This window comes from Rhipicephalus microplus, chromosome 2, assembly GCF_043290135.1.
Source record: "Rhipicephalus microplus isolate Deutch F79 chromosome 2, USDA_Rmic, whole genome shotgun sequence".
NCBI lineage: Eukaryota > Metazoa > Arthropoda > Arachnida > Ixodida > Ixodidae > Rhipicephalus > Rhipicephalus microplus.
The window spans coordinates 94,769,494-94,794,479 of NC_134701.1; the positions used below are offsets into that span (position 1 = coordinate 94,769,494).

Here is a 24,986-nt window from a genome sequence, read left to right on the forward strand (position 1 = left end):
CAGTGCAGTCCTCGCGCGTGTGTTGGTCATAGAATGGCAGCGGTTGTGGCGGTAGTGTGCGCGTGCTAGAGTGAGCAAGTGCTTGTTGTTTGTGTTAACTTCTTGGAAAACAGCCTGGGAGGTCGACTGCATTAATCCGGTAAGATTTGTTTTGTCCGTGCCTTACTTCGCTTTATCTGAAAATTTCCCGCAGGCTGAATGGGTTGCTCGAAAGCTTCCTCGTTCCCTCGTAACGTAGCGCTCCGTCATTCCGAAACCTGAGGCAATAGTTCCGGGACGGATGTAATACTTCCTCTTCAGTCCTAATGACGAGTGAAATTATGCGTTGCATTCTGGCGAAGTGTTCGGTCGACTTAAGAGCTCTGCGGATTTTCGAGAGAACGAGTCTTTTGGGGCAGTTGCATGTGTTCGGGTTGACCGCTTTTCGTTGTTTTGGAAGTGGCACACCCGGCAGGTCTCTCGCTTTTGGCCGAATCGCATCACCTACAGCGCGTGTCTACACCTGGCCCACTTTCACCTTTACGTTTCGACAAGCAGGCTGCTGGCCCGCTGGCTGTCAGATTTACCGTGTTGTTACCGCTTCGATGAGTCACGACTGTTTGACCTGACGCGTGTTTACGTCTCCGCGCCGGTCATAGCCTCAAACAGGTTTCGCCGCTCGGCTCCGCTCAACCGCGATAAATCGAGCTTCGAGTGTATGTGGTGCGTTTGCTATCGGCTCATCGAGTAGATGCATTGACGGGATCTCGCACTGGGCTCGTTATCGGAGCTTCGCGGCTCTGGGGGAAACGCGGCTATGGCACTTAGGGAGCGGCGTCTATGCTGCGGTGGAGGCCAATCTCCGAGCTGACGTAGACGTCCGGGAAGCTGATAAAACACGGCCGGTGAGCCACGGTGCCTACGTTGCACCTAGTCCGAACGCAGGAGCAGCCGGCTAGCTTGCACAAGGCGCAGCCAAACCGACCAATCCTTTCCACTGCCGATTTTGTTTATTGAGTGGGACAGTTAAGCGTAAACGTCGTTCAGGAACTGCGCTCTCTTGCGCGAGAGCGCTGTACACCCGATCGTCTACCGCAATTTTTCATCGCCGGCTGTTCTGCGCTCGTTATATGTTGGCGACGTTATAACAATGCGAAGGCGAACCGCCCGCACTGCGTGCTCAGCCTTAACGCCAGCTGTTGGGGCTACATTACCGCTCCTCCACAGCTGTGACTCTTGGCTTGTGTTGCTTTGTTTTGATTCTTCTGCAATGCTCATCATTGCTGACAGTCTTGAAGGGAGGGTGCTCGAAACAGTAAAAAAGAAATCACTGTCACCTCCTGCACATGTCAGTATGGTGCACAGTTGTTGTGGCAAATTGAGGAGCTAGGAGCCAAATCTTTACCTCTTGGTGTCTCCGTTGAGGATGACTATATGGGGTCAACAAGAAAAGAAAAGCTTTACAAGTTGGTGATAGTTTCTGGGCTTTTACTTGCCAAAAGCACAATAGGATTATGAGGCATGCTACAGTAGGGGACTCGGATAATTTTGACCAACTAGGGATTCTCTGGTGGCTTGGAGCCCGTCATGACCTTTCAGTAAAGTTCTTGACTGACTGACCTGGGGTTCAATGTGTGTCTAAAGCTGAGTACCCAAGTCGTTAACCCTCTTCCATCCTGCCAAGCCAAGCTACTAGCATCACTGATCATCAGAGAAGGGGCTTTTGCTATTCAAAAGTGTTGTAGCTCGGGCGAGTTGGTTATCCATGAACTTAGCTTCCATTAACGCAGAACATATGAAAAGGGAAAGACGACACAGGCGTCAAGAAAGGTAGGCACCTACTTTTCTTGCTGCCTCTGTCATCTTTTTATTTTCATATGTGCCACGCTAATACAACCTAACTTTAGGGCTTTTATACTACTTTAGAGATTTGTTTGTCTCTATTATGAAATTATCAGAAGCTTGGAATATTAATTCTGGTAGCAATTATATGGACACTCGTCTGATTTTTACGGTCGCCGTCATGTCCTGGATACGTATATGTACTTATAAATGTAAAAAAAAAACATTAAAAATTAATCAGTGGAAAAAAAATTCCAAAGCAACATATCAAAGATTCAAACCAGCGACCCGTCACTCTGTAGCTCACTGCCCTTGCTGACCCAGCCACGTGCCATACTTGTGTCGGTAACATAATGGCATGGTATTTATATGCACCATTTACCACTCATGGTACGCATATCTTGGCACAGCTTTAGTGTACTTTTATTTCCAATGCTTTTACATTTACTTTCAAATTGAAAACTGCCCTTCAGACGTGCACGAAAAAGGGGCCCCCTTTTAACAATTCATGATGTACAAGAGAAAAAAAAAAGCTTGGGGCACAATAGGTGTCAGATACTCCTGCGTGGCAGGAGATGCATTGCAAGTGCCGTAGCTTAAAAAGAAAAATCAAACAGTGTCGGCTTCTGCACTGTGGACATCTGCAGCATGTTCCTCAAGTACAAACTCGTGTAACAACTATGACAGGTGTTACTTCACATTTGACCTGCATATACCTATGCATTCTTTTCGAGCACCCTCCTTAGTGTTTCAGCGGCGTGCTGAAAAAATCGAGCTGCTTCTTGTTCTTTATGTTATAATCTACTCTCTTTCTATCGCATTCATTCCTTCACCCTAATGTTGAAAGTGTTACTTGTTTGCGTGGGGGGCCAATAATGCCACCTTTTTCACCCCGACGAGCAGTGATGGTAGCAGTGTGGCTTTGCTCGAGCCAGTGATAAGGCAAGCATCAAAATATCAGGATGGGTCAGCCAAATGTGTCGACAGACTCTCACTATCTGTAGTGCATCTGCTGATAAAGCACGCTGGCATGCAATTTTGCCCTGTTTGGCCACAGCTTGTGCGCTTCATTTTACTTTTGGGGCACCTGTGCATCCAGGGAAGCATGCTACGTGTGCTGCCGGCAAACTCTCCAGTACAATCGAACCCCTTTAAAAGAGAGACTACTGATGTAAGAGACAAAAGGGTATAAAAGACACCAGTGTGCCTACATTAAAATAGGGGTTGATAAGAGGAGGCATAAGTAGTACCCTGCATATAAGAGACACCTCACAAGAATTGTTTCTCGGTGAGTGTCTCTTATATAAGGGTTAAACTGAACTCATTAAGCAACTTAGGTGAAGGAGGTCGCACGCTCGTGTGCCCAAGCTTTTGCGCGCCAAAATATTGCTTTATGTGGCTAGCCAACAGTGCCCTCAGTATCAGTGTATTGACATCACGTGGCTTTGCTGTGTGTAATCAGGCAATGGCAGGAGAACCAATGAAGGTGCCGCCTCCCGGTTATGCTGAGCCTCAGCCATCTTACCAGGCGTCCATGCAAGGCTTCCAACCCAGTGAGTAATCACCAGACATTGCTGGTGCCTCGTTGACTCGTCTTGACTCACGTGTGTACAGCAGTGTAAATTTTTCGGGCTGGCTGTCTTGAAGCAGTTATGGAGACCTTAGTGCTGATGTGACACGGACAAGAGGTGACCAGGCATTTTTCTTGTCCGGGCTACTTCAGTGCCGTAGTAATACTGTTTTATATTGGTCTAGATATGTTGAGTTGATTTTTCATTTCTTGTAAACTAGATGTACGTGTACAAGTGAAGTGCTAACACAAAATTGCAATGTACAATATTTTGAGCAGGTAATGACTAAAGGCATAGCACTAGTGTGGATTCACTGCTAAAAACTTACTAGCAAAAAGAAGTGTGAAGCATAAAAATTATGTGAACTTGCTCGTTAAAGTACTCGTTTTAAACCTTACAGATTCATTTTTCATTTAGACGTTTGTAGTTCTTTCTTTTAATAAAACTCAAGTTCGTTAGTGTAGATGCAGAGTTTGTTTTTCCATGAAACGCAGAATATTATTTGTATTCAGTGTTGAAAGCTTTCTTTGCGAATTCTCACATTGTTTTAGCCTTCACTTTTTTTTTACCCTTTGTGGGGCAGCGGGACTCGTATGTCCATCTTTTTTTCTTTTTCCTTTTTTCAGCACGTGAAATATTTTTTTAGATCAATACCACTGAACGCCCCGCCGCTGTGGTCTAGTACCTAAGGTACTCGGCTGCTAATCCCCATGCCGCGGTATCGAATCCCGGCAGCAGCGGCTGCATTTCCGATGGAGGCGGAAATGCTGTAGGCCCGTGTGCTCAGATTTGGGAGCACGTTAAAGAACCCCATGTGGTCGAAATTTCTGAAGCCCTTCACTACGGCGTCTCTCATAATCATATGGCAGTTTGGTGACGTTAACCCGCATATATCATAGATTCCACTGAACTGATTGCTTTGAAATGTTTTGTGCAATCACGTTAATGTTCTAGAAAGCAGCTTTGCGAGTTGTTTTGATGATATCCACAAGGCAGCAGCGCACGCACATGTTCAGAAGAAACCATTCTGCTTGCTCACGCTGTATTATTGTTCAATCAGATTTTCGCATGCTCTCCACCCAATTCAGCATAACAGACAGGCTTGAAAAGTTCATACTTATGAGTTTCTAAATGCGCTATTGTAGCGCTTTTTTAAAGACGATAGTCTTTTTTGGGGTACTCTGTCGCAAAAATTTGGGTATGTCTGCCTGTCTGCACATTTGTCTGTTTGTCTGCCCTAACGATACCCCATACGGCTCCAAGCGATACCTTAAATGGTCAACCCCGTCCGCAGCACCCACCAATATTGCTCACGTTTGAGTGTTCATACTTGTGCAATTGGTAATTAAAAAAAAATTATTGCACATATCTGAGGCACCATAATAACACGTCGATATTCTGTATGTGTGTCATTATACTAAAGAAGGCATACATAAGTAATTCTAAGGACTGTAGCGTTTATCAAGCTGCGCTGACAATGAAATGCGATGCTCAAAAAGGCAAGTGTTTCCAACACTTAGCTAAGACGACACGGTGGTGGCACCTACCCATCGCCTTGCGTTGTATACATTATCGCCTTTGAGACAGGCGCACACACCTTCCTTCATTTTCGAAGATAACTGCCAGATAGCGCTTGTGTCTAACGTGCCTCGATGCGCTCAATGCCCTTTGCTGCACGGATCAAGATGCTCTAACGCAGTGCCTCCACAATACAATTCAGATTTTTTCCTGCAAAACATCAAATAAACGCTTTGTTTGCTCTCTCCAGATGCAAGACTATTGTCTTTCGATGACATTTGCAGTGAAACATGCAGATATGGGGCCAATTTTTTAATTCTTACCCATACAGTTTCTCTATAGATTTGTGAAATGCAAAATTGACAATCATTCAAAAATATATTTCTGAAAACGCAGCCAGTCCAACATTGCAGTATCTAATTTTCATTTTCATTCTGCTTTATGCAGCAAAGTCTTTCTCCATGGAAGGAGCAGTTGAGCTTCCTTCGTGAATAAAGATTAGACTGTTGCAGACATGCCCAGTACCCACATCTGCTGCTTAGGTGCTGTTATAGCGAGTGGATGTACAATGTACATATAATTTATGAGATGAGAAGTTGATGTTTGTAGGCTATATCCTTTGTTGATTTTAAGGTAGCAGCAAGTTAGCTTAAAGATATATAATAAAACTTTTCTTTTTTTCTGTGAAACGACCATCTTTCATCAAGTTGTGAGAGACTTGTGTCCCACTTCTTTCTCGAAAATCCTTAACAATACAGAGCTAAAATTGTGTATATATTACAATAAGCTTGTGGAATTTACGAGTAATTACTCGTATGTAACGCTAGTTAGTTTTTGTTTTGTAATATTAAGGTTGACTTAATTACGTCTAGGGAAAAAAATAATTTAAATAAATAAAAAATTGTGTGCAATATTATACTTTTTAGACAACTTCAATATTGGTACCTGTTTGTAATGTGAGGGTCAACTTCAGATAACGAAAATAGGGAAACGGGAGCTTTTGTTACATTTTAGAAAATATGGTATGTAGGCCGTCACAAATGCTGCCGAAATCCATGATCTCGTGATGAGATTGTGTGAAAGATTTAAGGTGGTGCACGACCCAACTTTTTGGGTTGTCGTCTCGTGGCAATGTTGGTTCTTTTGATAATGTGAAAGGGTAGCTCGGGGTGGGGGGGTAATAAGGATGAAACAACTTTGCTCTCTTGTGTAAACTCTGAGGTTTCACACTCTGTGCTGATTAATGCGCAGCCCCCGGCTACCCTGCACCGGGCACGCAGCCCCCACCGCCACCAGGATTTGCTGCGACGGCTTCTCCCCCAGGCGGTGCTGCTCCTCCAGGCGGCCCTGCGCCCTACGCAGCATGGCTCCCGCAAGGCACGGCTGTGCCAACAGTGGTGGTCAATGTGGCCGAATGGGGGCCTTACCCAGTGCAGCTGACGTGCCCGAACTGCGGCGCACAGGTGCTGACGGCCACATCAACGCGTCCAGGCCTGCTCACTTGGCTGCTGTCAGGGGCGTGTGTTCTCTTTGGGTGAGTGCTTACTACACGCTGCTCTTGTGTACCGCATAGGTAGAGATTGTTCACATTTCATTACATTGCTGCCGATTCCTATCAAAATGAAATTCATGATAAAGAAAGTGATAAAGTGGCAGCCTGATATGATTATGAAATGAGTTGAAACACCGCTGTAACCATTAGCTCTCAATTAAAAAAGCAGAATTTACATGATCGTTTTTCTCTTTTTATTCCTCCAAAAAGATTCATAGTCACTGTATACCCTATTAGTGATAATGTGCATGTTAAGTAATCTATTGTGATAGGTGGACAATATGAAAGGACATCTGTCATCCAGCAAGGTCTGCGTATCCAAAAAGACAAAGAAAACGCTTTGCAGTACAGTAGACGTAGTCCTTGCATTTTGTTTCGTTTATCTTATCTTGTCCATCAGATGGTCTTTCCATACTGCATCTGCTTTATAACTTTAATAGAAGGTCATCCACATGCGAAGGAAAGAGCATTTTAGTTTATACCTACATTCTAACGTCAAACTTAACGGTCTCGGTTTGAAACTGCACCTAAAAATATCGCCGATCCCTTGAAGAGCATGTAAAGCGCATACCTTGCTGTCCAAATAAGGTAGGAGCTCATTGGAAAACAGAATTTTGAGTGCTGAAAAATCTTTGCGACACATGGTGTCGCTGTGGGCAACGTTTCGACTAGTGAACTTCGTTTTCAAGGCTGCTGCTCTGTGCCTTAGCACCTGTACATTAATTCTTCCTACCCTCTCTTACAATCCAAACAAAGGAGGAGGAAGTGCGAGCGTGCAAACCAGGGAGAGGGGAACACGGGTGAAGGAAAGAGGAAACCGAAAGGAAAAAAAATTGAGGCAGCTTCTCTCGAGCGCTGCCAAGCCTGGGGGAAGAGCAGAGCTGAGCGGCCTTCCCTCTTTCCATTTTCCTCTATTTTTTCTCTTGTTTTTATCACTATTTCTTTCACCATCTATTTCTTTCTCTTGCTTGTTCTTCCTATCTTTTCTCTTTCTATCACTTAGTATTCTAGCTTTTCTCTGTTTTTTTCTCTAGTATTCTGTTTCTGTCTTGCTTTTTGTCTATCTCGTTCGTTTATGTGTCACTTTGTTTCTATCTGTATTTTTTTATGTTTTTCAGTGACCCTACCTCTGCGCCAAAGCGCGCCAAATCAGATTTACTGCGCCATCCTGATAATATCATCGGAAATTGCACAAAACTGCGCCAAAGTCAGATTTGGGAGCGTCTGTACCAGCAAGAGACACGCCAGCGCGTCAATACATGTGCGTCTTGTTCTCAGGGCCACCAAAGTCACAATCACGTACCTATTTTATTGCACTAAATAATCAGCAGTGGCGCATGTGTCCTTAAATCTATGGTGCTATATTTTGTGCCCACGCAACTCTGTTGTACAAGTCGGCTTAACAACTAAACGCGCTCTCCGCAGGGGCTCATGACATCTAGTCCAATCGGTAGCGTAAAACGGTGGCAGTAATTCATCAGCGGGCATCGTCCATTTCAGGAATGCAGCTGATAGCTTGTTCGAAGAGCTCTGCGGCATGTAATAAAGTAATAACTGAACGTGTGCTGCCAGAATGTCTGTCACAACTATTTCTGGACATCGCAATCCAATTTTTCATGCTTCTCGCATCCGCAAACGAACATGTGAAGGGAGGGAACACATTGACACTTTTTCTCTAATATACTTCATTCGTGGATCATCATACAGAAACGCTTTTTCATAATTCCTTCAAGCAGCACATCAGTGTTTATAATCACTATGGCAGGAAAAGCACCTGAAAGATCCTTTCATTTCGAATTCGAGATTGCTAAGGTTCAAATTGAAAATTCTCGCGTGCTTTTTTTTTTCCATTGTCATCTCATTAAGGGGGGGGAGGTGGCATTGAAAAAAAACTGTTTGTTGACTTATAGCAATAAAATTTGGCATGCATACTCATAAGTGTCTCGAATAGGGAAATATGCAGTTTCATCATAATACCTTCAATAGTTCTCAAGTTACATAATGCTACATGGTCCAATTATATGGTCTGCTCGTGGAAAGCCTAGCACTATAACAAAATATGCCAGGAAGCTGCGAATGGTGTTGATCTTTACTCAAAAGAAAGTTACAAGCTATGGCACTCTGAGAATTACTTAATAATGTCTCTTTTTTTAGAGATAATCATGGCTGCCGACACACATTGTCAGAAACAGTGGCATGGACAAATCATCGTCTAGAAAAAAAAAAAAAATAGGGCCATAAAACAGAAATTGAAGATTGCTGTACCCAGAAGCAGTGTTCATGGATTCAGAGAAAAAAAAACAAAATCAAAATCGGTCCAGTCATTCTCGTGCTACTCTTTCCACAAGCAATGCACAATGTCCAAAACACACTTGTGAGAAAAAGCCTGTCGAAGTTTTCGACAGGCTTTTTTCGATGAACTTTCTTGTTTCTCGTTGGATATTGATAAAAATTGGCACAGACACTAAGAATGACCTCACAGTGCTTCCATAAAAATTTTGAAGCAATACCACAAATAGTTTTAGAGAGACAAATTATTTCTTCATTGAACCACGTGGAGGGACTCAGAATAATGTCAAAATAACACTATTGAGAAAACTGCGTTTAAAGTTTCAACATTTCTTTACGTCTCTAAGACACCTAAAAATTGTGATCTCAGGTTTGTCTTGTGATATTTGACTTTTTTTCATGATTTACAAAGAACAAGTATGGATTTCAAACCAAGCTCTTAGTATGAAGGAGTGGTGTGATAGGTATGACAGAAAAGATTGTAACTGAATGAGACCATATACTGAAATGATTACACATATTTTTTGTGCTGAAGTTGTAATTAAGTACTTGATTATAAATAATCACTGAACATTTCTTTATTTGGAGAGAGGTTTATTGCATCAGAAAAATGGATCACACCATGACGGCCTATGCCTTCTTTCCGAATAACAAAGTTATGAGCATAAGACTGGTGGCACAAGAATTTTTAGCAGTTTAATTAGTGACGCGAAACGAGCATATAAAAATTCGTACCCCTGATTCATATATGCTCTTTTGCCGCTCTATCCGTGAAACACATCATCATACAGCCCGTCGCGGAAACTCTATTTAATTATTTATTTATTTATTTGATACCCACAGTGCCATAAGGGCCAAACCTCATAAGCGCGAAAATGCACGCGACAGCGACGACCGACGAAACAGGGCTTTAGCGGGACGTGTCGCGTGCTCGTTTTCGCGCGATTGCTCGGTTCTCCAGATTTGGAAGCCGTCGCTCATCGCCCGAAAGTGCTGGGCTCAAGCAGCCAATAGCGAAATACCGGAAAAGACAAAGACTACATAGGTGCACCTGACCCTGCCCGAGTCACGTATGCGCAACAAGAAATAACGCAATGTTTATTACGCATGTGCATATAAAAAAGTGCTGCAAGGCAATAATAAACACGTTCTGTTTCATTACACAAGAATATATCTTATTTTTAAATTGCCTACCGCTCGCTACGCAGTTTTCTTAGTGCGAGTAGACGGCCTCATGCCAGCAACAGTGGAATTCGCTCGCCGAAGCCGTCGCGTGAATGAGGTTGGCCTGCGCTAGCGACTGATCGCGCGAAGCCGATCTACGTCGTGTCGCTTGTCACTGTCGCATGCATTTTCGTGCTTATGAGGTTTGGCCTTAAGGCATTACAGTGGGGGGAATATAACATGATTACAAGACAGAAGACAAGCTCAATTTGCGGCAAGTACAGTACAGCCTAACCAGATAGTAGGAATAAAATAAATAAATAAAATAAGTGGCACAGAATTATTATCAAGGACTCTCTAAGAGGCTTTCACTGCCTCGAAACATTCATAGATCTTCGTGGCGATATCAAGCACGGCTCCAAGCACGTCTAAATCGAATAAAAAAAGCTCATTGACAACACTCCATATGACTGTGGAGTGCGTGGACAGTGCAGCCGGCGCGTGATGCACTTGGCGGCGGCGTTCGGTGGCGATGCACGAAATGTGTCCCTACGATGACAAAAAATCGGCGTGCACTGCGCTTGGCATTGCATTCTCGAGTACGACGCGCGAAACTGCTAGCCGCTGTTCCGAGCAATCCTTGGCAGTGAAGGGGGGGAAGGAGGACGAGCGAGCTTGACTGTGTTGTCCGCTGCCGATGCCTAAAATGCCTGTACGTGGTTTAGAGGAGCTAGCGAGTGATGTGCTTCATTCTTTGCGAAAAAGCACGTCGCCAAGAGTGCGCTTGCGCGTCGTTCCTGCCTGCAGTCTCGCTTTCAGCGGAGTTAGGGCTAAAACCGACTACGATGATGCGCCGCGCTCGTAGACCACGCGCCCGCTCGTAGTAATCTGATCGTGCATCCTGTGCGGTCACTCGTACTAATCAGATCGTGCTGCCGCTCACAGCTTCATTGCTTGCGAAGAAGCACGTCGCCACGAGTGTGCTAGCGCGTCGTTCCTGCCTGCAGTCGCGCTGTCGGCGGAATTAGGGCTAAAGACGACTCCGATGACGCGCCGCGCTCGTAGACCGCGCGCCCACTCGTAGTAACCTGATCGCGCATCTGTTTACTGCTAGTAACTAAAGCGTAATTATATCTTAAGTGATAATCGAGCCGTGAACACGTCACGAAGTAGCGATTTTCGTGAGCCATGTCCTCGCGACGCACAAGCAGCAGACGACGATCTCCCGGAGCGAGCATCGGGCCAATGGCGAGGCGAGCGGAGGCAACACTGCGTCCACAGCCAATCAAGGGCCTCAAAACGACCTTCAAACATTTGCTTTTTGTGCGCTTGTTAAAGGAAGGAGCCATCTGAGGCGGGAAAGTTAAACATGGAGAAATGCTCTTTCCGCTGAGCCCAAGAAGCCGGCTCCCGGCCCAAGAATCACGAAGCTATAATTTTTTTTAAAATCGCTGTTTTCTTGCCATTTCCAGAAAAAGTTTTGCTACCTAGGTGGGGGAAACGAATTTTTCGAAGCACTTCTGTGCGCTTTTCAGTGTAGATATTTTGGAACCAGATAGAAAAAGGGTTCCAGAAACTGAAAACTTGAGTTTCAATAAATCGATTTTTTTTTTTGCCATTTTTCGCGATCCCAAAGCCGCGTCCACCCTTAATAGAAGCATGCCTCGTGGTCGAAGGAGCCACAATTCTGTTTTAATACTAGCACAGCTATATCGAGGCCATCGCTGGCGGCTCTAGTGCCTGTGAAGCGGCTACACCTTGTTAGATATCTGCCTCTCGCGTTCTAAGGTCAATAGCTGGTGGTAATAAAAAAATAATAATAACATCACGGCATCGCCTTCATTGCTTCGTTTTGAAAGGGGGGGGGGGAGCTGCTGCGTTGCTTGAGGGGTGCAGTAGCTGGTGCACGCTATCTCGAGGCATAATAGGGAGGTTTAGAATGGCGCATCACAAGGGCTTGCGGTGCGCTCGCTGCCACTTCATATGTGCCGTGATGTGAGCCGGCGTTCTTGTTGCGGTCCAACCACAGAAAATCCAAAATAGCGTGTGGCCAGCGAGGCCTGCAAAACGCTGGTGTCAAGGCTATGTGTAGTTTCCGTGCATTTGGGTTCGCACAGAGGTTAAAGTCCCTAGATTTTTTCCTAGGAGGGGCAAACCTTATTCTAAAAGTCTAATGGCGTCAGCGAAGCCCGGAGCACCTGCGAACGTTATTCTATACCTCCCTAATGAGACTGCTCATGACCTTTCTGTACAACTAACATCTTCTCCGCCTTTAGATAACTGACAGCACGAAAGCTTCGGCAACTAGAATGATAATTGTTCTCTTAGCCAGTGTTCTTTCCACTCGGTATTCTTACCTAAACACAGCTGTAATTATCATCAAACTATTATGAGCATTTCGCCTATGCTTCCTGTCGAGCTTAGTGTTAATGGAATTGAAAAACTATTGAAGGACATTGATGAGAGTAAATCTAGTGGTCCAGATGGAATTTCTCCGCGTGTACTCAAGCGTTGTGCAGGGCCAATTTCTATGTATCTTTATACAATTTTTGAAAGATCTTTAGCGACAGGCACCTTACCACATGACTGGAAAATCGCGCACGTGGTACCGATACATAAAGGTGGGTCCAAAAAAGACGTTGGTAATTATAGACCAATATCGCTTACGTCTATCCCGTGTAAAATCCTCGAACATATTTTATACAAAGAAATATTAACTCATTTAAACAAGCATAAGGTACTAATCAACGAGCAGCATGGATTTCGCAGAGGGCTGTCTTGCACAACACAATTAGTCGAATTTTATCATGACGTAATATCGGGCGTAGATACTATGGGACAGGTTGACGGTGTGTTCTTGGATTTTCGGAAAGCGTTTGACACGGTGTCACATTCACTCTTACTGTTTAAACTTACCACCCTGAACATTGATAAGACTGTCTTTAAATGGATCGAATGTTACCTTTCCCAAAGAACACAAACCGTAGTACTGAATGGAAAATGCTCCAAGTACACCGATGTTACCTCAGGGGTCCCACAGGGCTCCGTCCTGGGTCCGCTATTGTTTTTAATTTATGTTAATGATATCTCTGCAGGAATTTCATCTTCTATACGGTTGTTTGCGGATGACTGTGTTGTGTACAGAAAAATGTTTGATCACAATGATGTATTAGAACTTCAGAAAGACTTATCGCTCATTTATAGCTGGTGTACCAAATGGAAAATGAATTTGAATATAACAAAGTGTGTACATATTTCATTTACCAAAAAGATGAAACCATTTCAGTCACAGTACCATCTGAACAATGTACAGTTGAAACAAGAGAGTACATATAAGTACCTAGGTATAATACTATCATCTGAATGTTCATGGAGGCCTCAGGTTGACACTCTCATAGCCAAAGCTGGTAAGGCTTTAAATTTCATTCAAAGAAACCTGCGATGTTCGCATGTGAATTTAAAACGTATGGCATACACTACTTGTATCAGGCCTATCTTAGAATACGGTTGTGTCGTGTGGGACCCCGCCGAGGTAACCTTCATTGCTGCTCTGGAACAATTACAAAATCGTGCTGCCAGGTTCGTCTTGGGACGGTACGGAAGGGGGGAGAGCTGCACTGCAATGAAGGCTGAGCTAGGATGGGAGTGTCTTTCTGACCGCCGCCAGAAGCAGAGATTAAAATTTCTTTACTGCATTTACTACAATAAAACTGGAATTAATAGAGAAATATACCTACACAACCCTCATTACACTTCAAAATGTTTTGATCATAGTTGCAAAATTCGGGAATACCCAGCTAAAACGAACATGTATGCCAATTCATTTTTTCCTAGAACGATTAAACAGTGGAACAGGCTAACTGAAATGCAAGTACATAGTGGGAACGAAGATATATTTTATTCACTGCTGTAAACCCATGCTGTAACCTAACGAAGATATATTATGTGTGAACAAAATTCTGCTATGTGTGTGAACGAAAATGTATTTCAGTTATTTATGTGTGAACAAAGTTGTATTGTGTCGGTGAACGGAGATGTACGTCATTTATTGATGTAACCCCCCTGCTATAACGCCTTCGGGTGCTGCGGGGTATCTGATGAATAAAGAATAAATACGTGATATCGGATCTAAAAGATGCAATTTGTTAGTTACCTTTATATGGCCACTCTAGAAAGTGAAGCAATTTTCTCGCAGTCTGTTCACATTGAGAGTACAAGGTAGAAGGTTATACCAGCCGTGAATAGCGTGTGCGCCAGAAATCACACCCTTAAAGTCAAAGTTCATAACAATGCCCTGCGCTACACCCTTGAAAATGGCAAAAGCCAGTCAAGAATGTCCGTAAAATTGCTATCCCATTAAAAACAAAATGGGTCTCGCCTTCGAGTTGTCTTAGACATATGCCTAAGGTATCCTGTGATATATATATTTTTAATGTACTGCTTTCTGGAGGACATGATAGGGAGTTTTCGGGGTATAAACAGAACGCCTCAGCCACAAATTATTGCTGCAAAAAGGAAAATGAAGTTTGTTAAATTGTGTAGTTTCAGCACAGAGACGAGTGCCAGAGGAGGTTGGCTTTCTGAGACTAGCTGAATGACGTCATATTACGCCCTGCAGTCTAATCAGTCGTGTAGAAAAAAAAACTTTTTTTTTATTCTTGAAGTCATCTTAGGGGAATGCACTTGAGACTGTGCGAGTCTCTAGCATTGTACATCACAGTGTTTGTCCACCATAACTGCTCACAACCACATAGGTGTATTTAAACACTCGAATATCAATAATTTGAAAGCCAGGGAGCCCGAAAATTTGTTCTAATTAAAAGAAGTTCGAATTGATGAAAGCTAAATGAGCGTAGGGCTCACCATGCAGTGGCGTATGTGCATTGAGCTAACACATGAGAGGGAAGCCTCAGAAAACTTACATTTATTCACAAATCACAGGACATCCATCATTAATTGAAGGAATAGGTGTTGCGCATCTACACACGTTTGCCATGCAGCGAATCAATCAACATCACACGCAGTTTGCAAAGCATTTTAACTTCGGCTTCAGCGTTCTTTTGGAAAAATAGTAGCGCTTGGCTAAGTCCAGTGCCAACACTCTCTGAAGACGACTGCAACGACTGCGACTGCGTCTCCACTGCTACCCTCTGCTCCGCAGTCACAGCGTGGCCAGCACATGACAAGAAAGGATGAGCGTTTCCACGCGGGGGGAGGGGGGAGGAGCAGATCGGCATTTGAGAGAGAACCAACACTCCAAGGCAGCTTTTTTTTCCCTTTCCCTCTTCGCGAGTGGCATTGAAAGGAGAAGGGTCTCTGCGTGGCAGGGACAGAAAAGGGCGAAGCATTACACAGGTGCGTCGCAGATCGGCATTTGAGGGAGAGCAAACATTCCGCCGCAGTATTTTCTTTCCTTTTCTTCTTTTCTTTCTTCGCTCGCAACGTTGAGGTGTCAAAGGTGCCGTCGTAGGATTGGGTGTGGTATGAACTGAGAGCATTTTCGCAGCACGGTATGTTCGAACTAACCGTCGCAAGTGCCTGTGCGTTTTCGCGCGTTGGAAAACTCATAGCTTTAACAGGAGCACAGCGTGAGTTCAAATTAACCGTAAGTTCGAATGAAGCGTGTTCGAATTAATGAGATTTGACTGTATTGTTATTTTATGAAGTACAAAAATTTTATTTAGCCAGTATTCTGTTTATTTGCTATGGAAATAAATACTGAACAAGTTTTTCCAGAATGTTCAACAGCATGATGCTATTATTCTTGAATCATCAACTGAAATAGGGAGTGCTTCTGAAATGATTGGCTCCATGAAATTTGCACGAAATCTAAATATTTCTAGTTCTTCACAAGAGTCTAAGAATAATTTTCCATCTCGATTATAAATTCAACTTGCTTCTCCTTCAGGATTTAAGTTAGCTGCTCCAGATTGCTTCAAAAATTGCTCCGAATCGGAAGACCTCGGTGGCATCACTGGTCTTTATTTCTCGTTCTTCCTCTCTTTTTCTCATTCCATTCGTTCTCTCGTTCATCCGAGTTTTGTATCCCACTTCGAGCAATGTGGATGCTCGTTCTGAGGGACGAACAGATGATGACAAGGGGATGTGCCGGCCCAGTTATTGCACTCATGATGATGACTGTTTTCTATGCAATGGGCGGAGTGTTTCCGCAAAAGGAAGTTTCATTTCATTTTTACTCTGCAGTGGGTCTCCGAGCCATTCCTGTAACGCATACCTGAGTCGTTTTTTTATTCGTTGACCGTAAAAAGAACAATTTGCTGAACAGCTTAGTTAAGAACAATTTGCTGAACAGCTTAGTTAAATTATATAGAGGGGTAATGTTGGGGGATATTCGCGACAGGAAGGTAGGTTTTTTTGCTGAATCACGGTTGTCAAAAGCGAGCATTACCTAACAGTGACAATCTCGCAGTGATAAGAATGGCTAGAAACTCCTGAAAAAAGGCTTAGTTCTCAGCGGTTGTCATTGTGTATCTACCACATCCGATGGATTCAGGACCCCCTTTTGAAATGTTTTTACGTATAGGCCGGAGTGTTTAGAACTTGTAAATAAGTAATAACTGTTTACATCTTCCGTTCTGGGTGTCTGGAAGTTTGACTGAAGTTGGTAAGGTTTGAAATAATCTAAGTTTTAACCAGCTGCATTACAGTGACTGAAAAACAACCCACAGATAATAAATTCAAGTTTCAGTCAGCTCCAAACCGCGGTTGGGGCGAGTCACTTCTAAACGAGCTGCAAATAAAAAATTTGGAGACCCCTAAGCTTCGCCTTTAAGAGTTAAACGGTATGCATTCTTTTTACTGTATGATGTGACTCAATAAGTTTTAATTCTGGGTTACTGCAATTTAATTGATAAAGTTGAAAGTGGCATGTACTATGTTGCGACTGGGGTTTGCAGCACCGGAGATCCGGAATCAAGATATCGAGGCAGGAGGAGGTTGAACTTCATAGAGAGGATTTATATACACTATTTACATGGCACAAGCTCTCTGGCCCGAAGCTCTACATTGAAAAAGGCAGTCTCTTGAACAAGCTCTGTGAACCACCCTAAGCAGCCTGCGAGGGCTGATTAAATACAGTCTCATTTCCCTAGATTCCTAGATCGGGGAATAGGTCCATACGGCACTGTCCAATAACATGTCCTGCAGCATGCACGAGTGTCATTTTGCCGGCGCCGCCCCCAACAAACACACATACACAAACCAAACATGTGTATGGTCCCGGCGATGCTGCCTTCTCCGGCGAATCTTGTTTCCAGCGAGTGGGGTGAAACGTGTTCGTCATCTCGCCGTACGCGCTGACCACCCAAGCTTTGTCGAGCGGTGATCGTGGTCTAGGCGCCTGGGCGATTGGTACTGATTTGAGCGGCGGCGGCTCATCAGTCAGAGACGCACAGCGTGGTGCTCCGACGTCCATAATCGGCGGAAGCTCGGCATTGTGGCTTTTACCGGGGCACGAGAACGCCACGTGTCTCATCTCTGCACAGACCTGAAGGACAGTGGTGCTCCGTAGAGTAATTTCAGCCACACAGCGCCCAGTTCGTGGAAACAGCAGGGCATCTTGGCGCTGCTCCTTATCTCCACAAAATGAGGCGGCTGCCTTTTTTCCGTTTTGGCAGTTGCAGCAAAAGGGTGGCCTGCCAAACGCAACAACTATCAGTAAACTTTTTGCATGCAGTTGCATTCTGTGTAATCGGTAGCATGCTTTAAAGTACGAGCAATTAAGAATGTGAAGTCGTTGCGAACTTGCTATACACCCACTACCTATTCCTAAACACACACCGTATCGTGTGTGCTTTTGTAATGCGTGGCTAACTTTAAACCACGATGTCGTTATGATAATCAGATGTTGTGACACCTGATGGCAATGTACGCTTGTACCACGCAGTCTTACTGCCATATTACATATTGTGTTGTGACGCCCGTGTGTAGGACACGTGTGTTTGTAAAGCACAAACATTATTTTCATTGCATTCATAAGCAAGGGAAGGTATTTTCACCGCGTTTCTAAGCAAAGGCATGTCTGTGTGGCAGAATACCTGCTTTTCACCCAAACATTCTGTGTTTGATTCTCACTTGGACCCTGAAATATTTGTTATTTTATTTGTATCTTGCTCCATTTTTTTGGTCACGTGCATGATGGTGATTGTTGCTCACAACCAACTTCACTCACGCAGACACCAATGCCAATGTTGACACTGACGTGGAAATGTCTGTGAAACCAGCTCTATAACACTATCACATTACTTGAAGTGTATCCACAGCATTTATGTGCTTTTGTTATGCGCTTTTAATAAACTCTGTAACAACATGTTCCTAATCAAACATCCAAAGTTTTGTGTAGAAAGTCAACGAATGCTTTTTTACGTGATCTAATAGTAAAGTCAGCAAGAAAGAACAGGCTTAACACGTCAACTCTTGGTTTCAGTACAAATGAACCTGTGTTCCTGAACGAACATCTGTGTCTTGAAGATAAGGTTCTATTAGGTAAGGCTATACAGAGAAAGAAAGATAAGAACTGGAGATTCGTCTGGGTTTCCGAAGGAAAAATCCTTGCTAGGAAGTCTGAGAACTCGAAGGTAGTTCACATTACATGCGAGGATGATCTCGCGAAAACTAGTGTAGCTGCTCTTCTCATAGATAACTCATAGATAAGATATACACTAACATATTCCACTGTAATATCCGCAGTACAGTCAAACCTCAATATATCGAACACGGATATATCAAATTATTGCCTATATCGAACGGTTCCTTTATCACGCAGGAAATCACATGCATTATTGATTTTTTATTTCGAACAAAGTTTGACATATAATGGATATATTGAACTCAGCCACCCCAAACCGCCCGCTCATAGATAAGATATACACTAACATATTCCAGTGTAATATCCGCAGTACAGTCAAACCTCAATATATCGAACACGGATATATCAAATTATTGCCTATATCGAACGGTTTCTTTATCACGCGGGAAGTCACATGCATTATTGATTTTTTATTTCGAACAAAGTTTGACATATAATGGATATATTGAACTCAGCCACCCCAAACCGCCCGCGCTCCATTGACAGGCGGCGAGCTTTCCCGCAACTCTCGAAAGTAGCGGTAGAGCGGCGGGCGTTTACGAATGCTGCACACATCAATGGCGCCGAGAGCGCCACTTTAACGTAGCGGCGTACGCGCGCCGCAGTCTTGCGGTAGAGGTTCTGAATGAGGAAAGTGAAGAGAAAAGCGCGGAGCTGTTATCGTCTTTCAACACGAAGGCACTGACACGGCTTCGCGCGGGGGAAAGGGGGAGTGGGAGATGAAGATTGTGGAGGAATGTATAGGAGAAAAAGGACGCAGACGACTGTCTCGGACGCGGCCCGCGCTGCCGCCGGGAAAGGGAAAGCAGTCAGGCGAGCCAGCATGGGCGCGCCATGTGCGCGCTTTACACCCGGACTCACACCGCAGCCTTGCAGCTTGCAGTCGTTGCAGTTTCTATGGTGTCAACGGCACACTGCGCACTTGTTGCAAGCTCCTCCCCCGTAGCATCGGCAGGCATCGGTCGTTTTGCTCGCAGTGTTTGTGCGTTCGGAGTTAGGCCTGGCACGCGCTGTGGTGCGCGACAAGCCTAACTCTGAACGGCGGAGCTCACGGATGTGGAGATTGTCGCCGAAGCTACTGCTGAGCAGCCAAATGAAGACTCTGCCGAGGTGGATCCCGCAAGCGCTGATGGTGCCCCGCTCCCGACATCAGCTGAGGTCGTAGCTGCCTTGGCCCTTGTGCACCGCAGTGGCGGCGCGATTGAAGGCACCGGCCTATTACTTGTGGATCGCCTGGACTATATTGAGGACGCAGTAGTCAAACACGCCATGTCCAACAAGAAGCAGGCTACTCTTTTTCAATATTTTAAACCAACACAATAAATACTATGTTTGAATCTTCAAATGAGTAATTACTGCACCACGCTTGAACGGTTCGTTGGTTGTTTTCAGCGAGCTGTTGACGCATTTTTTTCGTGATTTTTTTATATCCAATTCTGGATATATCGAACTATTTCGCGATCGCCGCGCCGTTCAATATATTGAGGTTCGACTGTATAAAGAAAAATCTAAATTTGCTTCTTGCTTTTTTATCTGAACATGCAAACCACTTTGATGTGCTAGCAACTACAGAAACATGGTTGTAAAAAGGAGAGAATGTCAATATTCACGGATACGAAACCATATCACATCAACGAGACTCATGTTCACGTGGTGGTGGAGTGGCGCTTTTTGTAAAAAAAGGCTGCACATATACAGTTATATCCTTCCTGAACCACGGCTCTCCCGATCTAGAAGCACTTTTTATCAGACTCCACTGTTTTGGCATAATTGGCGAGGTTTACCGTCCACCAAATTCCAATGCAGCGCATTTCCTCGATAGGATGGAAGAAATTCTTTTCTGTATTTCAACTAAGTACCAGAACCGAGCAGTCATCGTTGGGGATATGAACACAGACACCGCAAACACTAGTTACACTCATTATACACAATTGGTTTGTTCATTCAAATTTCGTAATCTCATACATACCCCTACGAGAGTAACCAGTACGTCGGCAACAACGATTGATCACATCTTAACTAACGTATCATCGAAAGTGAATGCTGGTGTTTATAATGAACCGATTGCAATCATATAATGAACCGATCGCAGATCACCTTTCTACCTTCGTTTCCATAAGGAAAACTCCAAACAATAATGCACAATTTTTCAGCAATACAAGCAAAATCAATTACAACTGATTACGAAACCACATTCTCTCTATCGAATTTAAAATATTGTATGACAATGACGCCAACATTGAATTAGAAAACATAACAAAAGCCCTTCGCCATGCCATTGAATGCAGTCGTTCAAACCTGTCCGCACGCTCCTATAACACCCCGCTAACTTCTTGGATGACAACAGAGATCCTTGCATTACTGAAAAAGAAAGACTTCTGGTACCACAAGTGGAGACAGCAAAAAGAAAATAAATATTATTTAGGTCAATTCAAATTGTTAAGAAATCAATCCGTGAATCTAATGAGGCAACAAAAAAGATCCATTATTCTCGACTCATTTTCCAAGCTCAACGCGATTCAAAGAAAACATGGCAAATTGTAAAAGAAGTTGTCGGTAAAGAACCAACAAAGCGTGTGTCTTCTGATGTAGTCGATGCGCTTTATACTTGATAAATTTAATCTATTCTTTACTGAAATTGGCTCTACCTTAGCCACGAAATTCTGTAGTAGAGAAATGAAATGTTCTTCAACCTCCTTAACAAATACGTTTGCTCTTCACTACATCAGTGAGGATGAAATTCATGACACCGTTGCCAATATAAGCACGAACAAAGCCAGTGGAATAGATGGTATTACTGCTCGCTTACTGAAAGATAACATCGATATTTTGAGTTCCATCTTGTGCCACGTATTTAACCATTGCTTGCGTGCCTGGACGTACCCATCTTGTTTAAAAAACGCCAAAGTTGTGCCAAAGTTGGTATATAAAGAGGGCGATCGCTCTGATCCTTCAAGCTATCGGCCCATATCTGTGTTAAGCATAATAAACACCATATTCGAAAAGATTCTTGGAAAATGAATGCGCCAATTCTTGGAAAAATATAATGCTTTTTGCCCGGAGCAGCAAGGATTTAGATCACACCATTTCACATCCACAACTGTGTTATTGTTATCACAGAAGACTAACACAGCACTGCACAACAACCTTCTCGTGGCAGTTGTCTTCATTGATTTCAAAAAGGCATTCGATACCATTGACCATAATATTCTGCTTATGAAATTAAAACACTGTGGATTCCGCGGCAAAGTTTTAAGCTATTTTCTAACTACATTGATGGACGTCATCAAATGGTCAACATGCAAGATCTTATGACGTCATTAATAAACATAAAGACAGGAGTACCTCAGGGGTCGGTCCTGGGGCCACTGTTATTCTCACTATACGTAAATGATTTGCCATGCATACTCAAATTGGCCGAAATGCTAATGTACGCTGATGACACAGCTTTAATGGTTACCGCCGATAACATAGCCGATCTAGAATGTAGAGCTAAAGAAGAACTAGAAAATATTTTTTAATGGTTTACAGTGAACAAATTAACACTCAATGCAAAGAAAACCAAATGCACCATTTTTCACTCCCGTTACCAATATGTAAACTGTGAGTCATTTCGACTTACAATGAACAACTGCTAACTTGAGCATGTAAAAGAATTTAAATATTTCGGTTTAGTGTTCGACAGCCAATTACACTGGAAAAAACAAATTAACTCTGTTTGTACTAAGCTAGCATCTGGCTGCAGTATGCTACTGGCTGCCAGAAATTATTTTAGCAAAAATATTCTTAGAGTCCTTTATTTTTCGTTTGTTCATAGTCATCTATCATACTGCTTAGACTCATGAGGATGGACCTTTAAAACTTACCTTGATCCTATACAAATATTACAAAAGCGTGCACTTAGAATAATAGATTATGGGGCATATAATGAACCCAGTGCGTCTTTGTTTCACCAGTTGGATATTCTACCCTTTGATTACTTACGTTAGCATAAAGCCGCAGTCACCATCAATAATGTTATTGCACACAGTGTACCTTTCAATGTATCTATCTTTTCTTCCTCGTCCCGCGTCACTAGATGCATGACATTGCGGAATTTTAATCTTCCACCTACTAAAAACGTGTATGGTGAACGCTTACTACAGTTCGTAGGAGCTAAAGTGTAGAATAACATACCACTTCAGATCAAAGATTCTGAGGCTTTCTCGAGCGCACTCGAAAAATATTTGCTCCATGTAGATCAATAGTAATGACCATGTACTAAGCCTTACCCATAGTTTGATGTTTTGTCTGTTTTTGATTATTTCATTATTTATGAACAAAGTGCAACAATGTGTTCTATGTACATTTCTGAGCATTTACTTCACCTTAAATTCCAATGATATCTTCTTGTATTTTTTCGTTTTTTGAAAAATCAACGTTTTTTGATGTTCTGATTTTTTTTTATATATATTGTATTCTGCTTGTATACTTTCTCCCGTTAGACCCCCTACTAGCCTATGGCTTTGGGTCTAATCAGTGTTGTGAATTTCTTGAAATGTAGTCTGTGGTGACCCCGCTACTAACTGCCACGGACGATCACCGCGGGTTCACGCTTAGCGAGCCACAGGGCCGCTACTCCGTTTACTCGCGTGTAGCGCACCGCTTCGCGCGCGCTCAACTAATAAGGCGTTTAGCGCGGCGCGGCAAATAGACAGTGTTCTGATGGAAAAATACACAACACTTTATTGCCTCTGGCGGCACCCCAAACAACAGTACAACATCCGCTCCCAGGACGCGGGTAGCAAAGGCACCCGCACGCGGACGTTCACAATAAGGGGAAAACCGCGAGCACGTCGCAGCTGGCAATGGCGAGCTTTGACACGCCGGTCGGGAAAAAGGTCCCTCGCGGCTATGCTGCGCACTCTCACGATGGCCAATGGGCCTGGTCGCGAGTGTTAGGGCAAACTTCATACGTGTAGGCCTACGGCAAGTGCGGCTCGTTGTGGTACGTCCACTTCAAGCACTAGGCACCGCTGTGGGCTTAGCGTACGCTACCGAAGCTAGCACTCAAATAAACACGCCTGCCGAGGGGCCCAAGGCCACCCCAGGCAGACTACAGTCCGGCGATTCCCAAAGGGGACGCGGACGAAGGAAAACACGTGCTTACTCGGCGCCGACCACGAAAAAGAGAGCGCTCCCTCGGCGCGCGCGTACCGCGTGCCGTGCCCGCACGTGGCGCCATCTATCGCCACGCGTCGTTATCAGAGCAGGAAAAGCAAAAGGGTGTGGCCGTGCGGCGGAATGCCGGCGAAATGGTCGCAGGCGCGCCTCATATCCCCACAAGTCATAAACTCAATAAAATGAAAAAAAAAGGTGTCAAAATACAGAGTAGCGTTCGATCTTGCCATCTACATAGCTGATGCATCTTTATGTTGCCTGAAGGAAGATTGCAGTGCAGTTAAGTGGACATACTAGCCAATGCTCAGGAATGCAGCAGATACTCAACATAAACATTTTTTGTTGCTTAAAATGAATATCACTGATTTAGGCTTTTCAGAAATTAATCCACTTTTGTATTTATTCCCTTGCACTGATGAGTGTAAGTTCAGAGTGCAAATCATGTTAAAAAGAAAAACGGGATCGAACTTTCATGATAATATTTAGGGTTGTGTTTGCTATGCAGTGAAACATGGCATGCAATGATTGATTGATTGATTGATATGTGGGGTTTAACGTCCCAAAACCACTATATGATTATGAGAGACGCCGTAGTGGAGGGCTCCGGAAATTTAGACCACCTGGGGTTCTTTAACGTGCACCCAAATCTGAGCACACGGGCCTACAACATTCCCGCCTCCATCGGAAATGCAGCCGCCGCAGCCGGGATTCGAACCCGCGCCCTGCGGGTCAGCAGCCGAGTACCTTAGCCACTAGACCACCGCGGCGGGGCAACATGGCATGCAATTTGTACATTTTTGTTGCATGCTTTTTCTGCTGAAACTGATGCATATTTGTCTCTATGTGTGTTCAGCTGTTGGCTGGGTTGCTGCCTGATTCCCTGCTGCATTCCCGAGTGCCAGGATGTGGACCACCACTGTCCAAGTTGCAAGCGGCACCTGTGCACCTACCGCAGACTCTGAGGCATGCCCATATGGGACACTCTACTGCAGTCTAGAAACCATGGGGACCACCAAGAAGCCCGGCAGCTTCCCTTTGACATTTTGCGCGTGCCAGACGTGTTGCTGCCTTGGGAGCTTTCCGTACGAACCCACGCTCACCCCTCTGCTCGGGACAGCACCAAAACGATAGCCGCTGGAACTCCGTGCCCAAGAACGACTCTCTTCATCGCTTCCCGTTTCAATGGACCTTCCCCTCTTGACAGCGCACATCACGAGATGCCTTCCCTTTGGCAATATTTGTAGTGCAATACGAGCCCTTATTTTTGTCACATAGCGAATATGCGAGTAAATGAGAAACTTAA

General features: G+C 44.0%; 1 protein-coding gene across 1 annotated transcript; it reads left to right on the forward strand.

The window, feature by feature from the left end:
- LOC119170790 (lipopolysaccharide-induced tumor necrosis factor-alpha factor homolog) lies at positions 1-24,986 on the forward strand. Its single transcript, XM_037422053.2, has 4 exons — positions 1-139; positions 3,284-3,374; positions 6,162-6,444; positions 24,537-24,986. The coding sequence occupies exons 2-4, from the start codon at positions 3,287-3,289 to the stop codon at positions 24,643-24,645; spliced, it is 480 nt and encodes a 159-aa protein (XP_037277950.2). The 5' UTR covers positions 1-139; positions 3,284-3,286; the 3' UTR covers positions 24,646-24,986.